This window comes from Labrus bergylta, chromosome 8, assembly GCF_963930695.1.
Source record: "Labrus bergylta chromosome 8, fLabBer1.1, whole genome shotgun sequence".
Lineage (NCBI taxonomy): Eukaryota > Metazoa > Chordata > Actinopteri > Labriformes > Labridae > Labrus > Labrus bergylta.
In genome coordinates, this window is record NC_089202.1 from 17,736,328 (window position 1) to 17,757,996 (window position 21,669).

The 21,669-nt window shown below is 39.7% G+C and overlaps 1 protein-coding gene and 1 long non-coding RNA gene across 4 annotated transcripts in view; one reads left to right on the forward strand and one right to left on the reverse strand.

Annotated features, from left to right (window-relative positions):
* Positions 1–21,609, reverse strand: part of myom3 (myomesin 3) — a 55,403-nt gene extending 33,794 nt beyond the window's left edge. The window contains exons 1-7 of one of the 3 annotated variants that reach the window (XM_065957675.1): positions 21,459–21,609; positions 19,190–19,316; positions 13,395–13,499; positions 6,650–6,803; positions 5,075–5,232; positions 3,481–3,573; positions 2,294–2,382 (exon numbers count right to left, since the gene is read on the reverse strand). In XM_065957675.1, coding sequence (XP_065813747.1) covers positions 2,294–2,382; positions 3,481–3,573; positions 5,075–5,232; positions 6,650–6,803; positions 13,395–13,499; positions 19,190–19,296 — 706 coding nt within the window. In that variant the 5' untranslated portion in view covers positions 19,297–19,316; positions 21,459–21,609. Of the gene's footprint in view, positions 1–2,293; positions 2,383–3,480; positions 3,574–5,074; positions 5,233–6,649; positions 6,804–13,394; positions 13,500–19,189; positions 19,317–21,320 lie in introns of all 3 variants that reach the window. The other 2 variants (XM_065957674.1, XM_065957676.1) reach the window with 2 other exon arrangements.
* LOC136179775 (uncharacterized) lies at positions 339–13,035 on the forward strand. The gene is made up of 3 exons (XR_010666742.1): positions 339–981; positions 12,287–12,359; positions 12,926–13,035. It is a non-coding gene; the product is annotated as an uncharacterized lncRNA (long non-coding RNA).
* Positions 21,610–21,669: the final 60 nt, after the last annotated feature.

Below are 21,669 nucleotides of genomic sequence, written 5' to 3' on the forward strand. Positions count from 1 at the left end.
AGGGTTACATTTCATTTCATTAAATGATAGGGTATTCATTTCACATGTGTAGGCCTACATTTGTTTTTAGCAATAATGGATCAAATATACAATTTTAAATTAGCTTTTTTGTACGGAGTCTAGAGAAACCCCCACTTTGGGAACCACCCAAGGTGGTAAGCTTATAAGAAAATGAAACTTGAACATTAAAATGAATAGTAGAACAGCAAAACTAGTCATTTATGACCTTAACACTAATTGTTCTCAACACTTGAATAAAGGTCATGCAGCGGGCACCTGCGTATGAAGTGAGAATAACTTAACTATATGAGGGCACCATAACATTGTGATAACTGTAACCAAACTTACCCGCTTCTTGGTCCTGTTTTATGTAACTGAAACTGAGAAAACAGTACGTTTCTAACATGACAAAAGACATCTGTTGCGTTGAGCTCACGGTAGGGGCGGGGCTTAACGATAAACACTTAGGCCTACCTGCGCGAGATAATTATTCAAGCGGCTAATTAAAGTTACGTAAGCTGGCTGTTATCCAAAGAATACTATTTTGATGTTTTCTTTAACTAGGCTACTTGATTTTCTCGTGACTCGATGTCTACGCAAGTATCATGTATGCACGATGTTAAGGAATATGGGACAGACGGTCTGTCCCAACATCGTCTGTCACAGACCCCTGGGGACCGACAATAGTTAAACCATCAGAGTAACACTTTGACAGAGGCTGCTACACACTGAGCTAACCAAGACCCTTCACCTGCACTGCAGGGTTTTTATTCTGCCCTTTTTAGAAATTGTAGCCTACATGTTATTGTCGTAATATTTACAGTCTATGTTTATAGTACAAGGAGTAAGTGATTGGAGTATTCATTATTATTATTACAGTATTCATGCCTGTTTTTCAGATGGATGGCCTCAAGTAACAAACATACCTGCAAGAGTATTGACGAAATATCCTGAGAGAGTTCACTTCAGCATTGACTGACAGTGAGTAAGCTTTTCTTTATAATTTTTTGAATATGGCATCGCACGCATCAATCTGTCTTTAGATATTTGTCAACTTAGTTTGTACCTTTGAATGGTGTCTAGTGGATGATACTCAGCAGGTTGTCGGATGTGACGTGTTCTTTGCGCTTGGAGTTGTGTTTTGTAAGTGCTTTTCATTGTTTTGCTGGTTTGTTCTCCCTATTCTGTCTGTAAACTGTGTTGGTCTTGTTTTTGTTGACATATGTGTTCCTCTTACTGACATGCCAATGACTTTCCCCAGAGCTTATGTAAATATGTCAATATAAACAGCAGTGTTGTGATGAATGTGTGAAAGAGTTCAACTATGACATATAGTGACTTATAAAACTGGGCCTTACTTTAATTCCTAAATTCAGGACATTTCCAGTTTTAGATTGATACAGGCTCTCCAGCTTTCACATGGCTTTCTGCCAATCTCTTAGCAGTTACTGTAGGCGATAAATGTTGGCCTTAAAAGCCCAATTTGGTGGATTCTGGCACATTTCAATGACACTATTCTATCATACACTAAAACGTATTGAATATTTTTTTGATTATATTTAGTTGATGATGAGTTTGATAACCCAATTCTTTACAGTTTTCTTAAAAGATAATTACACATCTTTGTCAAATGAGGGTGGGCTGGTAGCATTTGTAGTTTGACAACGCAGTTCCACAACATTACAGGGTTAATTCTAACATGAGGCACAGGTAATACAAATGGGAGCTGACTGGGGTCTAAATATAAGTAAATGACAGGCTATCGAGATGTATTGCTCTCCACCGGGTCAAGAGATATAGAGATACAGAGAAGCAGGCCTCATGTTGCTGCCACCACCAGTTATGGTGTTTTCAGAAGCAGCCTGTAGTATGGTAGAACAATTATGATGACCATCTCTGTGTTGTAAGATGCAATTCTTCTTCTTCTCCTAAATTATTTTGCTAATATTTATTGAACAGTGACATCTCCTTTCAGCATTACTGTCGTAATGATTTAAAAAATAAATAAGTAAAAATTTGTCGGGGGGGGGGGCTCTTAAATGAACAGTGAAAGCGGGGAGCAACTTGTGAGTCAAACGAATCAACAAATGGTAAAAGTAGCCGGCTGTAATTGAGTGATTAATCGGCTGTTTGGCCCACAGCTGGCACTTGTGGAAAGCCTGCAACTGAGCAATACTCTTCAAACTCTTCAAAAGCTGCAAAACCTTTCACTCATTGTAGTGTACCCCATCTCTGTATTATCCAATGTGGTTTCCAGCAGTGCTGTGCTGTTATGAAAAAGGAAAGTACTCACAATTGACCACAAGAGTTCCAAAGGTCATAGCTTCACCCAGGGGACTCTTGGCAACCACTTTATACTCGCCAGCATCCTCAGGAGAGCATCTGAGGACAGAGAGTGAATGTTTCTGTGAAAAAATGCGGTGGGTGAAGAATATGCTGAAATTAAACTCTAGTGTGTTAAAAATATATGCTCTTATTGCACATTTTTTGTGTTTAGCATGCTTTACTCGGTTAGAGTGGCTATTAAATGAATCCCTTATGCAACATGATGAAGAAAGAGATGTGGTGCCTCAACTGCAGACCACTCAGCTTAATTGACTGGCTTCACTTTTTGAATTTAGGTAATGGAGCAGACTTACTAAACAGCTCTCATTAATCTCAGTTTGACACCACAGATTCCTAACTTCATCCATAAGTTTCTCAGTTATCTTGCGTTGGCCGGCATAACTGCGGTGGCATCTCAGCATCTGCTGCTGACTATGACAGGCTGACAGCGGCATTCACATTGGATTAAAAACGTCATACAACTGCTAGTTGTCTTAATCAGGCGACCTCAACATTATTTAGATTCAACATATTAGACATATTTTACCACAACAATAATATTATTCATCACATGATTACATCATGAAGAAAAACTCAAACTCAACCAGTGGCCACATATTAGTTGATGAAATGCTGATATGCAATTCTATCTTAGTCCTCTGCACGGCCAGGTATCTCCTGCTTTATTGTAACAGTGAAATGTATCACTCATTGAGAATTTTTACCCTGGAAAATGTATTATTGCTTGTCATTACAAAAGCCAATAGTGCCTGTGAAAACATTCAAACATAAACACAGCGTTGACTCTTGACTTGTAGCTTTTAGCTTGTCATCTGGGTGAGGAATGATCATTTGGGTGTGTGTAGATTTCAAAATCACATGCCTGGGAAATAAGGATGAATATTTCTCAAAAACTCTAATATTCATTGAGAATAGGGTGGACAAGATACAAGATACTTGAATAAACAAGACAACAGTAATTATAGAGGACACTTAAATATCTGGTTAGCGTCCATGGAATCTTTTAATGTTTCATTTCTTTCCAATAAATCAATGGCAAGATAATGCTATCATCACATAGGACATCTTATTATGTTCACACATTTTCCACCAGAGGTTTTCAGCCTTTATTAAGCATTTGAGCTGGTGACTTACCTTCTAATCTCCAGTATGTTCAGACCAAATTTCTGTTGAAGACTGTAATTCCATGCTTGGTCAGACATCCTTAGAGGCAGACCGTCCTTATACCTGACATAGGAATTAAGAAATAGATTTGAGTGTGTGTTTTTTTTGTTTTTATTTTCAGTTTAAGAACAATGAATGTGGAGTCCCACATGGCTTGGTTTTGGGGGCCTTTCTTTTGTATATTAATGACAATTGGGAGTTAGTTATTATTTTTTATAATGTGGAAGTTTAGTCAAAGTCTCTGAATTTTCATTGTTTTTTCTTTTAATGTTACTGTAAAATGTGTTGCATCTATTGGTCACTTTGGTTTTGAGGAAGCTGCTGACACAATAAGATAGTCTACTCCCTGCTCCTTTCTGGACATAGAATGTGATAAATTTGCGATTCATTTTCTTTTATGAAAAACTCTGAACACACCATGAGCGGTAAAAATTAAATTTAATAAAATGATTTTTTTTTCTGAATATCAGGGCAAAGTGAATAACGAGCTGCACAATGGTGGATCATGACCCGGCCTCACTGACTTCTTACCCACATCTTTCACCAATCAAATGTTGGTTGATAGGCTGAATGTATAACAGCCAGAGGGGAGCTTTGATCTCTCATTCTGTTTTTTACCGGGCACTGTTGAGGGCAGCTTATTGGGCTCGATAGGTCCCATACGGGATGATAAAACCCAAGAGCCTCAGGTTATGTGGTTCTCAACTTCAGTTCATGAATACTGAGCATTCAGTCTGTTCATCAGCTAGTCTCTGAGCAGCTCAAGCATCAGGGTCGACAGATTGGCACATTGCCTGAATTAACACCAGTAATTTCATATTAATACAGTGATATTTTCAACTCCAGGCTCAGAGCTGCGGGGTCACGATTCTTGTTTTTTCACAAGCAAATCATGTGCTGTGAGACTATCTTTGAAATAAATTGCATTAACAGATGTATAACCTAACCTTCCACCTTACCTCTCACACTATATTCTTCTAAGGCTCACATTATAAATTAAACAGTGTCTCACTCTGTTAATGACGAGTCATGAATTAATGATAAAGAGAAAGGCTGCAACTAGTTTTCATAACTGATGCACTTCTTATTTCCTTTGATAGATTTCTTTGTCTTGTTGACACAGAAGGTCATAAAACTGAGACGCATCCATCTTCCTATCGTTCTTTTATTTTTACTTTCTGAATCTAATTTGCCGTGACATAAGAAAGACCAAACCTTCAAAAGATCAGAATTAAAATATAATCATTGCCATTAATGATCATTTGTCTCTTTTGTTGTAGAGTACACTTTGTTTGATTAACTGGTAGATGAAGCCACTGATTGTCCATGAGTGAACATCATGTATGTGTAACTTCTGCAGTCATTCTTTTTTTAAAGTTGGGCAAGACATAATTTCTATTTCCATCTCCAACCAAGTTAGAAACTAAATAAAAGTAACACCAGTTTGCTCTTGAGAAATATAATTCAGCAGAACGTATACAGAGTTAGCAGGGTTGTCCCAAAGAATCTTTCAGACTTTCTTGAAGCCCAGAGACTAGATTGCAGCAGACAAAGAAGCTCTTACCATTTGACCTCTGGAGGCGGACAGCCCTGGACGGTACAAGCGAGTTTGACCGTCATGCCCTCCCAGACGGTGTGAGCCCTCAGAGGGATAGGAAAGTCTGGGGCCTTCTGGCTCAGACGCTCCATATACTTCATGTGGGCAGATGCCTTCATTTCTGCCTGAAGCACAGGAGTTTCCAGAGAAGGAGAGCTTTGTTAATGATAGATAAAGTATACTGCTGATAACAGCTAAATAAATGTGATGAACAAAATCTGTATCTCTTAAGCAAACTTAATTTTTAAAAGAGGCATCCAAGTCCTTCAGATCTAATTTAAACAGAAAAGAGAAACAAATAAGATAACGTAACAAAAACACCCTGGGTGACATTGCAGTAAACCCCTGTGTTCAGCTAACAACCATTAAAAACTTTGTTATCTTTGTCTGCGATATCAAAGTTATTGAACTAAGTCAATGACACTTTGTTTTTCATGGTGCTGTAGTTTCTTTACTTTCCCTTTAATATCAAATAAATTGCAGACACGTTTCATTCTGCTCCCTATGCACATGAATAAACAAGGCAAATGTCAAAATACACTTTTAAAATAGATTATAGCAGTCCTTGAAGCTTTGAATTCTTCATCACGTCTACAAAACACTTTTGTTTTTTAGGGGGGAAAAGTCTACTGCATGTAGTTTATTTATGTAGATTTATTGACCAACAGGATCTTATTGATCCACAAAGTACCAACCCGCCCAAACATGGAAACAAGACACAATAATCAAACATAACTGAAGCTCACGGGGTCGTAACTGTATTCATGAGACTGTCGGGACGTCATGGTTCAGTGCATGCCCTCATATGACAAATATGTCAGAGTAAAGAAAAACGGCAATCACACATGTCAGTATCTACACCCCAATCCAGGTGGCGGTAATGCTTGTAACTGTTTGCTAACCACCATTAATTAACACAAGAAGAAGAGAAAGCAGACACAAAAAACCCACCAATAGGAAAAGTAATATAAGGCAGCAAGACGACTAGCCGCCTGCATGCTTCTTCAAGCCCATTGTGTGGGGAAAATTTGTGATTACAGTGCGGTATGTCATTGGAAATATGTTGAATATGCAAATGAGTATTTGATGGCATGACCCAGAGGAGCAAACAGGTGTACAACCACGTATCCATAGCCTTTGGATGTGAAAGCAGACAGGGCCGAAGACATTACCAAAGCTAATATATATTTTATATTACGGGTGAATTGCATATGAAATTCATGTACTGTTGGATTATGATATGTGTGTTTTATTGCATCTTAACATACTTTTTGTGTTCTGATGTTTCTAAATGCCGTTCATGTTATTATTCTTTACTGGTCCAACTTAGGACATGAAAATAAACACTACAAACTCTCTGTGTAGCACATCAGTGTAATGCTCTGTATTGGAACTATGCTACATTTCGTTGTCCCTTTTAACATAAATGAATTTGAATCAGTGAACACATGATGAAGAAGTCAGAGACTATAAGTACTTTTGTGTTTACAAAACTGAAAACAATGCAGTCACTAACACTTGAGACTGAACCGTGATTTTTACCTGCCTGCGAAGTGCCTTGGTGTCCACACGTTTACGTAGCACGCGCTGGCTCCTGATCACGCCCAGTTCAAACTTCTCAGCCTCGTTCCCAAACAGGGTCCACTTCTCTCTGTGATACTCTTCATCAGCAGCAAGAGTTTCCTTCAAGACATCCCTGGGGGAGCACAGCACAAAGATTTTAATTCAGTGCTATATAATCTTCTGTGATTTGTGTGATTTCACATTTTAGTCTTAGGTAGCAAGATGTTTACATGATGGTAGATGCAGATAAAATAGATCAGTGATGCTGACATGCTGACTTACATTCAGATTACCACTTATGAATGAATAGTCATTAAACCAAGGGAAGTAGTTCGTCTGTACATTTAATCAAGGCAAAGGTCATTTAATGAGAACATATGAGCAACATGGCAATTAAAAGTGTTCCCCTACACATCTGAAGCATCATCTGAGCAACGCATTAAAAGAGGATATTTTAAAACAAACCATTAAGAATCAAGCTCAAGATCAAATTAAAACTGCAAAAACAGAAGCTAAAAGACCATTTTAAAATACAAGCATAAAAGTTATAGTGCAGTGTTATATAATAATAATAAGTAGTTATATAATAATACAAAGAAAAATGCCTTTAGCCTTAAAAGATCCAAGAGTTAAATTTAGAGGTCATATTGCTTCATAACATCTTTCTCTCATATATATAAGATCTATTATATAAGTAAGTAAGGTAAGTTGTCAAAACAATTGAGACCTCAGTCAGCGGAGGTGAAAAGCAATTCAGACAGATGCTTGGTTTGTTAAGACTGATCGACCTTTGAGAAGAACAAAAAAGCTATTTTACAGAGTTTATTTTTTGCAAATACATTTTTACATTTCCGTCCCAGTCCATTTGCAGACAAAAGCTATTATTATGATTGTTGGCAGTTTGTTGTTGAAAAACCTCAGTGATGATGTCGGTGGTTTCATGCTCCATTTATACCTACGTGTCATTTCACACAAGCGCCTTTGCAGCACATGTTCAAAGGTTGTGAGAAGCCAGTGTTTTATCAGTGGGATATGAAACCTCACTGCCACTGCTGATTCATGTTACTGTGTAGAAATGCAGAGCCAGTACTCTAAAAATAACACAGGATGATGATAAGTGTTTTTCCAGGAATCCTTCAGGTGTGGACAGTTGCTGTGTCAAAGTGACATCCTTGACTTCCCTTTTTATCAAGTTGGCTGTCATTGAGACGTCATGCACTCGGATAGTGTATGTACTCAGACAAAGCAGAGTTTATTCGTCTCTGTCAGTGCATCAAGGTGGCATAGTAAGTGGAGAAGCTAGAGTGGGGACTGAGACTTTTAGCTAGCTAGGCTTTTCAGTTAAAAAATAGCCCAACAACGAACTCAAAAGTTGCATAATCCAATGACAAAATGTCGTGTGATGTCCAGTTTTGAGAGTCAGGACTCTCGAAACTATATAAAAGGCTTGAAGAAGTCAAAAAGCTTCAGCAACACTTGTAGTTCAAAGATCAACTTTGTTTCACCGACCTGTTTTGGCTCGTGGTCTCCATCGGGGTCATCGACAACCTGAGAGTCAGGTCTCCCGAAACTAGATATCAGGTTGTTGGTGAATGGAATCTGTTACGGTGTGCTGTTTTCATCAAGATTTTCAAAATAGGGTTATGGCCCACCCCAGACTTTATACACAACTGAATGTCAGGCTGAAGCTGAGAATATATCTAGCTGTCCACTGCATCTCACTTTCTCTTGTGTATGCAGCTCATCCATATTTATGGAGGTACACACACTCCACCACACACTATCATAGATTTCTCCTGCCTTTTTAAATGCTGTAGTTTAATACTCCTTCCTCTCTCATCGCCAAAAGGGTGTGTATCCCAAACCATCTTTTGACTGACAGTCCCCAGGGCTTAATTATTTCAACCTTACTTCACACACATACACACACTGCCACAACAAACAGAGAGACATAATCTTAAATATTCACAAACACTTCTCCGAGCTTTGATGGCCACTAGAGCATGAATGGCCCTTCAAATGCTTGCCATAATTCAGTGAAATGCACAAACAGCATGAATAAGTATGCAAATATAAATACGTGCATGCATAGATGTATATGCAGACAAGTAGGTACCCACACCAGTCACACTCTTGACTTTTCTGCCACAGGCTTGCTTAGTAGTGTGTGTGCCCGTCAGGGTTTTTATTCTCTGTGGGCTCAGAGATTTAAAACCTTGAGGGAATAAAGTACTGGAACTCATCAAGTCAGTGGGTATGAGACAGTTAATAGCTTAATTATTGTGCAAAGAACAGTGAACCCTTCCTGCCAAGAGAAACCCGGCATGTATGAGTCAACTGAAAGAACTATATATTACCCCTTGTCACAAGTAGATGATGGCACAGAAACCATTATGTGAATCAGATTTTAATGTGGAGCCATCGTATTAAAGATCTAGCGCCTTCATTTCCACACAAATCAAAACAAATGTCATGCTCCCTCATCTTGCAACACTCAGGCCTTCCAGAAATAGTGTGCCAATCCTCAAGAGAGAGAGCTTTGAAGTTCATCCTTCCGTCCTTCCTCTCTTATCCTGGGAGCAGTCAATCATCCCCAGCATTACTTGATATCCAGCCTCAATCCAAAAATATCCATCCCTGCTCTTCTGAGGAGAGGCTAATACATGTGAAGAATTGAGGTTTGATGGAGAAATCTCGCTTCAGAGGGAACCTCCCGTTCTAATTCAAGAGTTAGAGGGCTTTAACAGGTGAGTCAGACTGAAGGTGAGACAAGACCGAATTAAGCTAAGCACTTCAGGGGATAGGACAGACACTCGTTGATGAGATGGAGGGTGATGGTGGTGGCATGGGAGAGGGCACCTAATTAGATGCCGAGTTGGCAGGCCACATCTCTGCAGCTGAGGCTCATTACTGTCAGATGTGTTTTGTCTTTCAAGAGGGGGTGATTGCACCCTCAATGACTTCCCCTCTTTTTCACTCTCTGTCTTTGAAAACCATCTTCTAGTATTACTAGTCCTCTCCTTCAATTCTCCGTGTGACCTCTGGCCATGCATCTCTTTATGTTGCCATCCAAAGCTTCTTCTTATGGCCTAAAGAGCATTTTATAGATGTTCTTAGAATTGTATCACTCTACATGTCAAATTCTTTTTGACTCAATAGACTTAGGGCTTGCTCACCCCTCCCTCCTCCCCGGCTGGCCTGCGTTCACATTAGTAACAGAGATCTGTGCCCAACTACACATGCCCATGTACACAGTACGATACAGCAGGTGGAAGTATGCAAATAGGTGGTTTACAGCTGTTTTTGAAGCTACAGGAGCCGAAGAGTTACGTCATATGTCGGGTACCGTGCCCGGGTCCGCTTGAAGAGGTGTACACTCATACTCATGTACACATGAATTGTTCCTGAGAACACGTCTTCAAGCAGACTCAGGCACTGTACCCAAGGTACAGTACGTTTGTGTTCAAAATGATCAAATGAACTGGACTTTAGGGTCAAGTGTACTTGGATCCAGGTCATGGTCCCTCATGTGAAACCACCCTTTTTAATTATATGATGTATTGGGCAACTGGAAAGAATTTGCCTCTAAACCTCCATTCTCTAAAGTGCCATTGAGTCCTAACAAAGATACTACGTGACCCAGACAGGGCGAATTGTCCCAGTGGTAGAAATGAGATTTTTGTACAGCAAATCATGTCATAAGAGGTCACAATCCCCTTGCTTCCAGTTCTCAGTGACCTAAAGTGCCCTATTCTGGGACTTATTTTTAGATATACAGTATGACATCCTCCCCATAACAGCTGAGCTGCAATCCTATCCTGGCAACATGGTTTTAAGACCCTTAAAAAGTAGTAGCTCAGAGAGAGTTGTCATCAATGCAATCCTCTTAGATTCCTATTCACTAATATGTTCAATGCATTCTGTACTGGAAGGAGAGTAAGTCCAGCCACACGCTACATATGTGTGTTGGGTACACTTTTCAGTTGACCTGTTACATCACTTGTTATTTACTTATGGGTCCCTGATTATTCAATCTTTGTGAGACTCCTACCTTAAGTAAGGGGTTGTTTTTACAGCTTTATTCCAGGGCTCGTCCGACAACTATTTAATTTGTGATGAATCTCTAAATGAAAACTTTGTCTGAAATATTTTGGAAAATATTTTTTTCAATGTGACTTCTAAATACAGCCCAAAGTGATTTATTTGAATAAGATTTCTTGTTAGACCAACATCCTAAAAACAAAGTTAGTAATTTTACGGTAATTTAGGACCAGAGAAAGTAAAAAAAAATTACAATTTTGCTTTCTTTAGACCAGGACAAGAACGTGCAACATGTTTGTCTTGTCAAATGACTTCATAATAATTGCCTATGAGAATAGATTCATGAATGAATTTCCTGACCATCAAGCATTCTTTTTGATGGACTCTTTTCTTCCAACAGGATGTGCAAGTCCTTCTTCTTTCCCATTTATGAAATAAAAGGTTTCACAGTTTGACTTCTTGGTTGAACTGTTATTTATGGCTTACTGATCTCATGACATCTGCGAGACAGCAAATAATAAGACAAGCCCGCAGCTGGTCTTTTACAGACAGACCATAAGTAGTTCTAATTTCTGTTGATTATTGAGACTCTCTGTTGGCATAAAAGCTCTTCTGCTCACAGGGCAAAGCACCATTGAAACTTGAGCCACTCCACTTTGTCAAGTAAAGTGGAGAGGGGAGGATGCGGTGGTGACTGCTGATGGAGAGGGAGAATTTATGACAAGTACAGATCACCCAGGAAGGAAGTCCTCTGGAGAAAAATCTACGTAGCTTGGCTCTTAGACTTTGGCTCAGCTTGAACCCACAGAAGACTCTTAAATAAAAATGAGAAATGAAGATAATGTGAGAAAGTAAGAAAAAAATAAATAAACTGCAGGTTATGTTACTGAAAAATTATGTTTTCTTTACTACTATAACTACAACAACTGTACCATTTAAAAATGTTAATTGTGGGAAGAATATTGTCAATCGTACAGAGCCAGTGGCACCTGTGTTCTAATCAGGAGTTTTGTTTTCATAGTTGCAACAACTCAAACAGAGTGATACATCGTCTCTTAAAGGACTGTTTCACGAGGCCTACCTAAACAAAAGTTACATGTGCAAAAAGAACACAAAATATTTCTGAGGCTCAAACAAGCATGCAGGGCTAGAAGTGAGAATTTTCTGAGCATGCTTGATGAGCTTTATTATTGCTTTTGTCTGTGTATTCATGTAAAAACAAAAAAGTCTTCCAAACAAAGAAAACTGAGTTGCAGAATCACTTCACCCTAAAAGTTGTTTTTCAATAAATCTGTTTTTAGTGAATAAAAATGCATCTCGCATGCAGGACTAAATAACAAAACATCGATAAAAGCTTCATAAAAAAGCTGTGTCTGAATGGATATGGCATCATTCTCCCATTTGAACTTCCATCAGATGAATAATTCAAAGTGATAAACTTGATTCACTATTGCACTTGTCCTGGCAATGTCCAGTACTAAGTAATTTCTCTTGTCATATTTAATTGGTTTTTCAACCAATATGAAATGAACATTTGGCCAGGCTGTAATTTGCAATATTTGTCTGCTCTGACAGGACAAGGCCCCTTCCCTCCCACCAGCGTTAAATCACTAAACTGGAAGTCTTCAGCGCCCCCATGTTTCAAAAGGTGGGTCAATAAAACACACACACATACACACACAAAACAAAGTGATATTCTTGATATTTTTGGGTCTTCATGATTTTTGTCACGCCTACATTCTATGGTATCTATTCCTTTTACATCTCATGGTGTATGAGGCTACTCTGGGCAAATCAATGAGCAGCAGGGCTTTTATGGCTTTTTTTGATAAGGGATGTTCCTAGCCAAGTAGTTAATCATAGTTGGTTAAATGGAAATACAAATCTTTACCAACCCACTTGCTACGTAAGAAAACACTCAGAAGATTAAAAAAAATAGTACACTTTACTTAAAACTGTCTGCGGGAAAACAATGTCAGATTTTAAATGCTGAGTGGGGCTAATGTTAGCAATGCTAGCAATGCCAGTTCACCTTGTATTTTAACATTCACATGCCTGTGCTGAATGTGGTTTATGCATTGATCTGGTCTATATGCCAGGTAACATGACACTGCCTATATACCACTTTATCTCCACTTTCTTGATCAAAATACTGCCGGAAGTGCAGCTTCTATGGGATGCTATACTCCTTTCACTGTGCTTGTTTACATGCAGGTAGCAGAGCCAGAGGAGAAGGCCCATTGACCGAAGTTACAGCCAGTCTATGGCTACAGCCCCGACTAGTGGCAGGTTGTTGCATTGAAGTTTGGAGCACAAAATTTGACGGGATATTATAAAAATATTAAAAAATATATATTTATCTTTGTTTAACCGTCTAGTAATTCTGATGTTGAATAATGTGGGGACTTTGTTTAACTGTTCAGTTGGCTAGTCCTGCACGTACCTAGTTTTTATGTTTATGATCTATGCATCAACGTGATTACAAACCGACACACCTCTAATAATAAGATAATAGATCATTTTAACCCACAAAATAGATGATGGTCCTGTGAAGTGATATTAAACATTCCCTTCTGAGAAATGTCATCATTATTGTCATCAATCGTCTTCAGTTATTATCATCATAAATCCTCATCCCTCCCGAGACCAACAAAAACATGTGACATGTGCTCTTAAATCTCACCATGTCCTGTGGCGGGGGAAGTTGTCCATGTCCAAGATCTCCTTGACAGACATGATGTCAGCGGGGATGATGGGATAGAAACCAGAGTAGGAGGCTTCCTCATCACTGTAATATTCAGAAAAATAAAAGAAAGCCAGATTAAGACAGGAAATCTTGCATATCATCAGATGACACAGGTGAAAGATTACAAAATACATAGTTTCCCTTGTCTGTCTTCACAGATATTTAATGTGTTGATGGAGTTATAGAGCATTCATATTAGCGTGCCTATTCCTTTTGTTACAGTCCATGGCACATTATGCAATCTTGGGTTCATCAGACCATTATTCCCCTCTGCCACTAGAAAGCAGCAGTGTCTCTCCTATTCTCCGTCTGAACAGCAGTGGTGGATATGTCAGAGAGAGAGCTCTGGTTATGTTGGCAAACAGTGAATGCTTTTATCTTGTCTCACGACTGAAAACAACTTAAATGGACCTTTTTTTGGTCTCCTCTTCCTGTGGCAAAAAAACCTAGCTGCGCAAACAATGACAAACCTCAATCAAACAAAACAACAAAAACAGAAAAGAAGGGGGATTTCCATGGAAGACAGATTAAACAATGTCAATATTGTTTTTTGCTCTAATTCCTTCTGTCAATCTGTGCAGATCAGGGGTAAGCTGAAAAGTGTGTTACATTGTGTTGCACAGCAGATTTGTCACCGATCAGTTTAAACATACGAAACATTGTTTTATAAAATATCACAACGTCGTATGACAAAGTCACAGATTAAGATTCAGATCATGTCAAATAAGATTTTGTGTAGTTTCTGTCCTTGACAAACTGGAAAAGAGAGTTATGATGTTGTCAGCTACGATGGCTGCACTGTTGAAACTGGCTACAGTTTGATAACTACACAGCTGCTGGACATAAGCTGTGAATGCAGTCTCTTCCGTTTTTCTCTATCAAGACACATGGTGCAACACTTCCACGACTGCATGCTGGCAATCTATCTGACTCTGATAAATTTAAGGTATGGAAGGCAGGGTCAAGAAATAGGCATATGCTGCTTCACTCTTTTTAAATCCACAAAGCAAATTTCCTAGGAGTAGAAAAAAAAAAATCTGCATTGAGAACTGAACCTGAAAGAAAGAATGTGTGACTTTTTGATCCTGTAATGTCGCCCCCTGAGCATGAGGGGGTGCTGAGCACCAGCATGAAACCAAAACAAACTGCTGTTTGGCAACACCTCCGCTATTCTGAAGCCTCCACCTCCAATCTCCCTCCACTTGCGTTCGTATGAAGGAGTTATTCATTAGAACGCACCATTAATTAAGCACCATTAAGCGCAAGCAGCGGTCAAAATCGCCCCTTTGCTCGAGCGGCAATAACCTGTGGCCTGCATTGTTGTGTTAGCAGGCTAATGTTAGCACACTTTGGTTAACTCATAGCTTCATATTGAACATAAATTGACACGATATGGCTGTGATCTAAAGACACTTACATGACATCCAAATAAGCAGTGAGTGTGTTATTCTTCTTTTCTCTAGTCTTTGACTACAACATCTTTATACGCAAGGCCGTCCCGTCCATGTAAACATGACGTAAACACAGCTGCGACAACAATACAGCCAGCGGGTCTCAAGCTTCTCACTGATTGTAGACAGTCATGACTCAGAGAGATATTTATCGAGGATAAACTTGCTATCTGCTGTATTTATGTGTAAAATGTCGCACAATCTGCCTTGAAGCATGAAAATGAAAATATACCCAGAAGTACTATGAATGATGACTTTTAATATCTTTGATACTTCTGGTCTGGATCATATTTATGGATCCCATTGCTGCTGCTTGTAAAGGTTGAGTTGTTATTAACTTCTTTATCTACTGCTTGGCTGCTAAATCCTTAAAGCTAAAGAAACTAATTAGTTGTATATACCACCATCAGCTCCTTCTGCTCCTCCAGTGTTTCCTTTAAGTCTGTGGTGTACAAACACTCATGCTATAGTCTAAAGGAGGTATAATTAGAAACAGTGGCTGCTGATATAAGCACAGGGAAATGATGACAAATGGTGTTTATGAGCCAAAGGGTTTTGGACCTGAGCCAATAGGTTGTTCAAGGCACAATGGTAATTAAATTGTTGGCGGCATCATAACATGCAATCATCTGTGATGTTCAGTTTAAAACCAACACTATGTCTTTGTCAACAAGCAGGGGAACTGTTTGTGTTCCAGCTGATGAACTATAACACAAACTGAACACGATGAACCAAACCTGGACAAACAAACTAAAGCGATAATAAACCAGGAAGCACCGCCTGTTCTGTTCTCTTTCAGGGACTCAAAGTAGTCCCTTCATCATGGGCACAGAGTCGAACAGACATACAAACACAGAGACAACAAGTACACTAATGTAATTTAACACTGAAGCATAAGCTCTCCTTTTATAGCACCAATGATAAACTGAGCCGACCTTTACTAAATGTACCCCCATAAACTGGACAGTCGCTCGTGACATGGCCTTTTCGTAGACCTTCTGCAATCATCATTCAATAGACAATAGCCCTCTGGGAGTGGCATGAATTTCTCCGTACTTCTGGTGAAGCAAGAGGTTAGGCAGAAATGACTTCCATGCAAGACTTCCTTTTCTTTGAGGAGTTTTCAGGCCACAACTTAACCCGAGTAATTCTTTGTCCGAACATCCCGGAGTAGCACCAGTTCATATTTAGAGTGTCAGTTCAACGGTAAGATGTAAGCTATGCTTTGGTTTCACTCAGGCTCACTTCAGCGGAATGAGCCCCGAGAAAGAAATCCACTTCAATCTGATTTACTTTCAATTGAGGGGAATTATGCATGGTACATTATCATGATGCAGATTTGTAAATATTAAAAAGACAAGTTTCGTCAGTTCTGCCATCAAGAGGAGAAAAGAACCCCTTAAGTGTTATTTTTGTGGTTGAGTCCAATCTTTTCTGATCCGTTTCAGGTAAAGAAATAAATCATCATCGGAATACCGTCGATGGGAGATAGCCTGTCATTAGCGTAGATAACGTTCTACCCGTTTACTGTCCTCACATACCTTTTTACCTGTAGACACCAAAGCCTGCTGGTACGTAATGGTCTGCAGAGCTTGAACGACAAATGTACTACAATCGGAAACCAGAATACTTCGCAGGCTGAAAATCATGACCCCCTGTGTACAGATTTTACATTTCTGTGTAGAACCTGTAAATCGAGATCAGTGACAAGGTAACTCAAACCAATGAAGCTGAAAGGAATTTTTGTAACAAGAGATGCATGAACTTTCGCTCCCTTTTCATCCACACATGACTTTTGACATCAGTTATTACTGAAGTGGTAGGGCATTTAAAGTTGAAATGTCTTCTTTTTTTTGTTATTAAATGTATGTAACTCCTGCGTGGATTGACTTAACAATGAAGTAAAGTACCTTAGCATTAGCTGCTCCGCAATCAACATAAACAAAATTACAAGACTCAAAGTTTGTTTACCCAGGTATACATGACACAACCGCTAACTGCTGCCAACAATAATTAGCCTCAGGCATTACTTTCAATGAGCCATCTCACTAATGGCAAAGCAAATTGACATGACTTCTCATTTTCTTTTGTTTGTAAGCTGGGATATTTCCCCATTTCACGGCACTCGGGGGACAACTTCTGCTTTTGCCGTCTAATTTTTCTCCTTTCTTTTGTTTAGCTTTCCTCTGAGTGTGTGCTCAGAGACTCATGCTGTTTGAATAATGTAGTGCAAAGCCTTTGGCTGGGCAGTATCGCTCAAGTAAAGCCCACAAACACACAAATACACACTCGTAGCATTGTAGCTTATGAACAGGAACATTCACACACATGTTCTGCCAAGCAAACAAACAAAATGCTGCTGTGTGCAGAAGAATGACATGGTGCACTTGTTGTTTAAACATGCTTCCTCAAAATATTAACCCTGTGTATGATATTTGAAAAAGAGGAAGTTTTTTGAGCGATAGTGGATGCTCTGCTGTTATTGTTGCATGTCAACAACTTGTACTGGGAATAGCAAAACCAGTACATTTAGTACAAACAAGCAGAACTAGCCTAGGCAAAACACCTTTCATAGTTCTGTTTTCCTAAGATACCCAGAGGACACTTGATGTAAACATCTATGTAGTGTGTCCCAACAGAGGATGTTTTCGTGCCTGCCTCTTCTCTCACTTTTATTTTTACACCGAAGAAAACTCTCAACTCTTAATGTAGCTCAACTAGGCCTCATGAAATAATTGCTTATTTTTATCATCCCTTCTGTGAAAATGGGTTAAGTTTCACAATGTAGATTCTGCAGACCTCCCAGGTTAGCATAATTTAATAAGTCACTGCAGCAGGGGGCCTGTGAAAACGAAATCAAATCGGACTTGAGAATATTAGCGCAGGACCAGAAGCAATTTCTATTAGAGCTCACTGGACTCACTTGGGAGCACTGGTGTATCTCCTTTTTTTATTTATTGTTTCACTCTCTTTTGTCTTTGTGCAACGGGACAGGCTCACTGTTTATTAGTCATTGTATTCTGGTGTAGAAACAGACACGAATATCCTCGTAGTGTTATGGAATAGGCTTCTATTACTAAGCTAAGACAGCTGAAGAGAGATGGGACATGTCGGGAGAAGATAGTAGGGGATGAGATGTAGCAAAGGGCTGAGGTCAGATTTGAACCCACAGCCACTGTGATGAGGACTATAGCCTCATACATTATTTGTAGTCATCCACCCCCCGCCCCCCACCCCCCCTTCCCCACACACACACACACACACACGCATACACTCACACATAAACTTGATATTGACATTTAAAGGTTGTTGTGACTGTACGTATTTGCTGTCCCATTTGCTACAGTTGTTCATATTTGTCTTTCAACACAATGGTTGACTGGCACGGCGTCCAGGGCCCATGCAACAATAGCAATGCTAACCACAATGTTGCTGAACGGCAACTGCCGACAAGTTTGTCTTCATTCATTCAATGGTTGGCTTCACCTGGTTGAGTGTGTGTGTGTGTGTGTGTGTGTGTGTGTGTGTGTGTGTGTGTGTGTGCAAAGCAAAGACAGGGTTTTGTGAAAAGGGTCTGCAGTGAAGTGTGTTTGAGAATACTGAATTCATAGTCTTTGTGCTAGCAGCTACCAGCAGGGGCCTGCAGGGCATACTTGAGTGAATGTCATGTCTCATAAAATTCGGAATAACCAGCCTGCCATCTGTTTCTCTTAAATAAATAAGTAATGTCATCCTTCAACCAAAACTCAGGAAAAGTTTGCACAGCTTCACTGTTGTCACAGGAATGCGATAAATCCTACAAAGCAACAAATAGATACATTATTCAGAGATCTTTCTTAAATACACTCATTGATCAACAACATTTGAAGTTGCCCAAGAGGTACAACTATCAGATATTCTACTGAACATAGCAGAAATTACGTGGCAGAACTGTTTTTATTCCTTCATGTCCCATCAATCAACCTGTGATCCTTCAGACACATTATGACCAATTGGATGGACCATACAGCCCCTGGGAACCACTGGCCTAAACTTCCTCAGTGCACACCAAGAATCAGTCACAGGGATTTAAGGAGTAGCTCACTTTAACGATGGTACTTGGAGTGCAGTTTGGTAATAAATAGTCTCTACTTTTATGTAGGCTTTAAATATTGGACTTTCACTTGTAATGGACTGTTTTCTCGTTACAATGTTCAACTTTTACTGAAAAAAAAAAACACTCCTCTATTCCATTGATTCTTTTTAACTTGCTCGACTGATGTAAGCAGAGCATGCTTGCACCTGGAAGTGAAGGTCCTCTTCTTGATCTGGGAGGACAGCTGCATGCTGTGAGACATCTGGGACGACTGCTCCTCCTGCTCGCGCTTCATCACCGTCCTGGTTTCCATGGTAACTCTTCCACCGGCACCTGCGGAGGGAGGGGAACGCAGGGAGTGAGGATGCAGATGTGTGTAGGAGGAAGTGATACACAGAGTCAATGGAAGGCGGTCAGATGCCGAAGGTGCTGAAAGGACACAACTACAAACATGACATGTTTTTAAGCAGTCAACAGACAGTGGTCTTTGTGTTCAGATGGAAGTTACACTGTGGTTGTTTTTCTCAATTGAGGTGGAAAGGTTTATGATTAAACCAAATCTTGCAGGTGCAGAATTGTGAATCAGATTCCAGCCTCATGAGAATAGTCATTGAGTCTAAATGGTCTGCTGAGGGCAAAAAACTAACAGCATGATTTATGTTTCAGAGTATCAATATCTATAGAAACACAACTTTTGTGATATATTGAAGTGTCTCAGGACTGGTGACTGCAAGACACAACTGGGTCCTACTAATAACACTGTTTTCGAATCAATATCTGCTGCAATTACATCCTTGATCCACATTAGTACCAAACTTATGTCAGCGTCTGAGTTTCATTGTGAAACGAGCGACAAACACATCTAGCACAAATGGGTTTCGATTCAAAATGTCATTAATGCACTTAGGGGAGGAAATTTGTTGTCAGAAATCCGATAGTCAGCACTTTTGAAACAGTTGCAGTCTTTTGTTATGGAGCTCTTTTGCAAACGATATGGAAAACACAGAACTTTCAAATTTGCTGCTTTAGAATTGATTTCAGTGTGTGTTCTGCAAATCATCTCTTTGATCAATGGGCCGAACCCTCCATAAAACAAAACTGGATCACGCTGTCCAATTTTCCCAAGGCCTTATGTGATTTCTACTTTGCTGCTTTGCCCTCGACTACTCCAAATTCAAAGATAGGCAGTTTTATATGATAGAAAATAATAAATATTAATTTGCAAATGTTTGCCTTTTCCTACCCAACTGGATTGAAAAGTTTTTGTTGTCGCAGCCCTTTATGTGATTCACTTGAATCTTAAAAGCCATGTTTAAAGTGCATATGTAAGTCTAACACTACAAGTGATAACTACTGTGCATGTCCAGTTTGGTTCTTTGTGTGGGGGAAAAAAAGTGTTTTTTAGTCCCACCTGAAATGAATCACCCCTTTGTGGGTTGCTAAGGCTCTAACAATTCATCAGTCGGGGTCTCCCATGCTGCTGCCCACGCCGTGCCCATCATTAATCATGCGACCGCTCTGGGGCAGTAGATGCAGAACGCACCTAACCTAACCGAACAGAGTCAGGTTGTGCACTGAGTGAAAGCTCCGTTCACGCAATCCCAATAGCAACAACCTGTGTAAGTGACAAAAATAAGCTTAATTATTTGTTTCTACTCATCTGCTTCAATTACTCAGTAAGCTAGCTAACAGGCTAGTAGGAAAGCTCGACTCCCCGCTTGCTCTTTTTGTCACTCACTGTTGTGCTCTGTTTGAAAACTGTGAATCAAGGGCAGCCACTGGAGTATTAAAATGGATCTGTCACTGTTGGTGAGTATGAATCATTCGCCTCTGAAAAGCAAATTACTGCTGTTTTGTACACACAGTGCAGTTTCCCAGTCTCTGGAGTGAAATTGGGAGCTCATGTCTCCTATCATGGAGAAAAAACGAACAAATCAAACGCAGAATTAAATGGAAGATTATTTACTCTACCGTTTGAGGCAAATATGTTGTCAAAAAAGTACAGGAGCTTCTTCTTGCCGCCTGTATGAATAATTAACAGCTACATCAAGACTGTTAAGAGTTCAACTAGCTTAAAAAAGCAAGAAATTACTAAAGAGAGACACAGCAAGCTAAAAGAAATCTGTGTGACAAAGCAAAGACAGAGTAAGAATTAACACTATTATTCAGATGTACAATGGAGACATGTTATAGGGCTTTGAAGTTCCAGCATAGTGTTGCGGTTTTAAATCATATTTGAGGGTTATCATTTACTCTAATGCATCTGTAACCTGTCTTAAACAACACTTGTTTTTTTCTAGCTTTAGATGAAGGCTGTGTGAAGAAAATCCCACTCACACTTCCTTTAAAGAGACAGATGAAGCCCTCTGGGTATCGAAGATCTCCCAGACGGAAATATCCCACTTCCTTTTGTCCCTACCTGTCTCTCTCTCTCTCTCTCTCCTTGAAGATCTGACACAATCTGAGCTGTCTCACCTCTCAGCGTCTCCTCTCACTTTCTGGCTCTGTATGTAAGCTCGCTCTCTCCTCTCTCTGTGCCTCTGTTGATGAAGCGATGAGGGTGACCCTGAGCACCAAGTGTCCTTCAGTGGCAAGAATGTGGACAACACAATGCTCTCTCATTCTTAAGTTGGTAAATATAGACCAATGACACCTCCCCAACACTAAGTCCTAAATGGACACACAA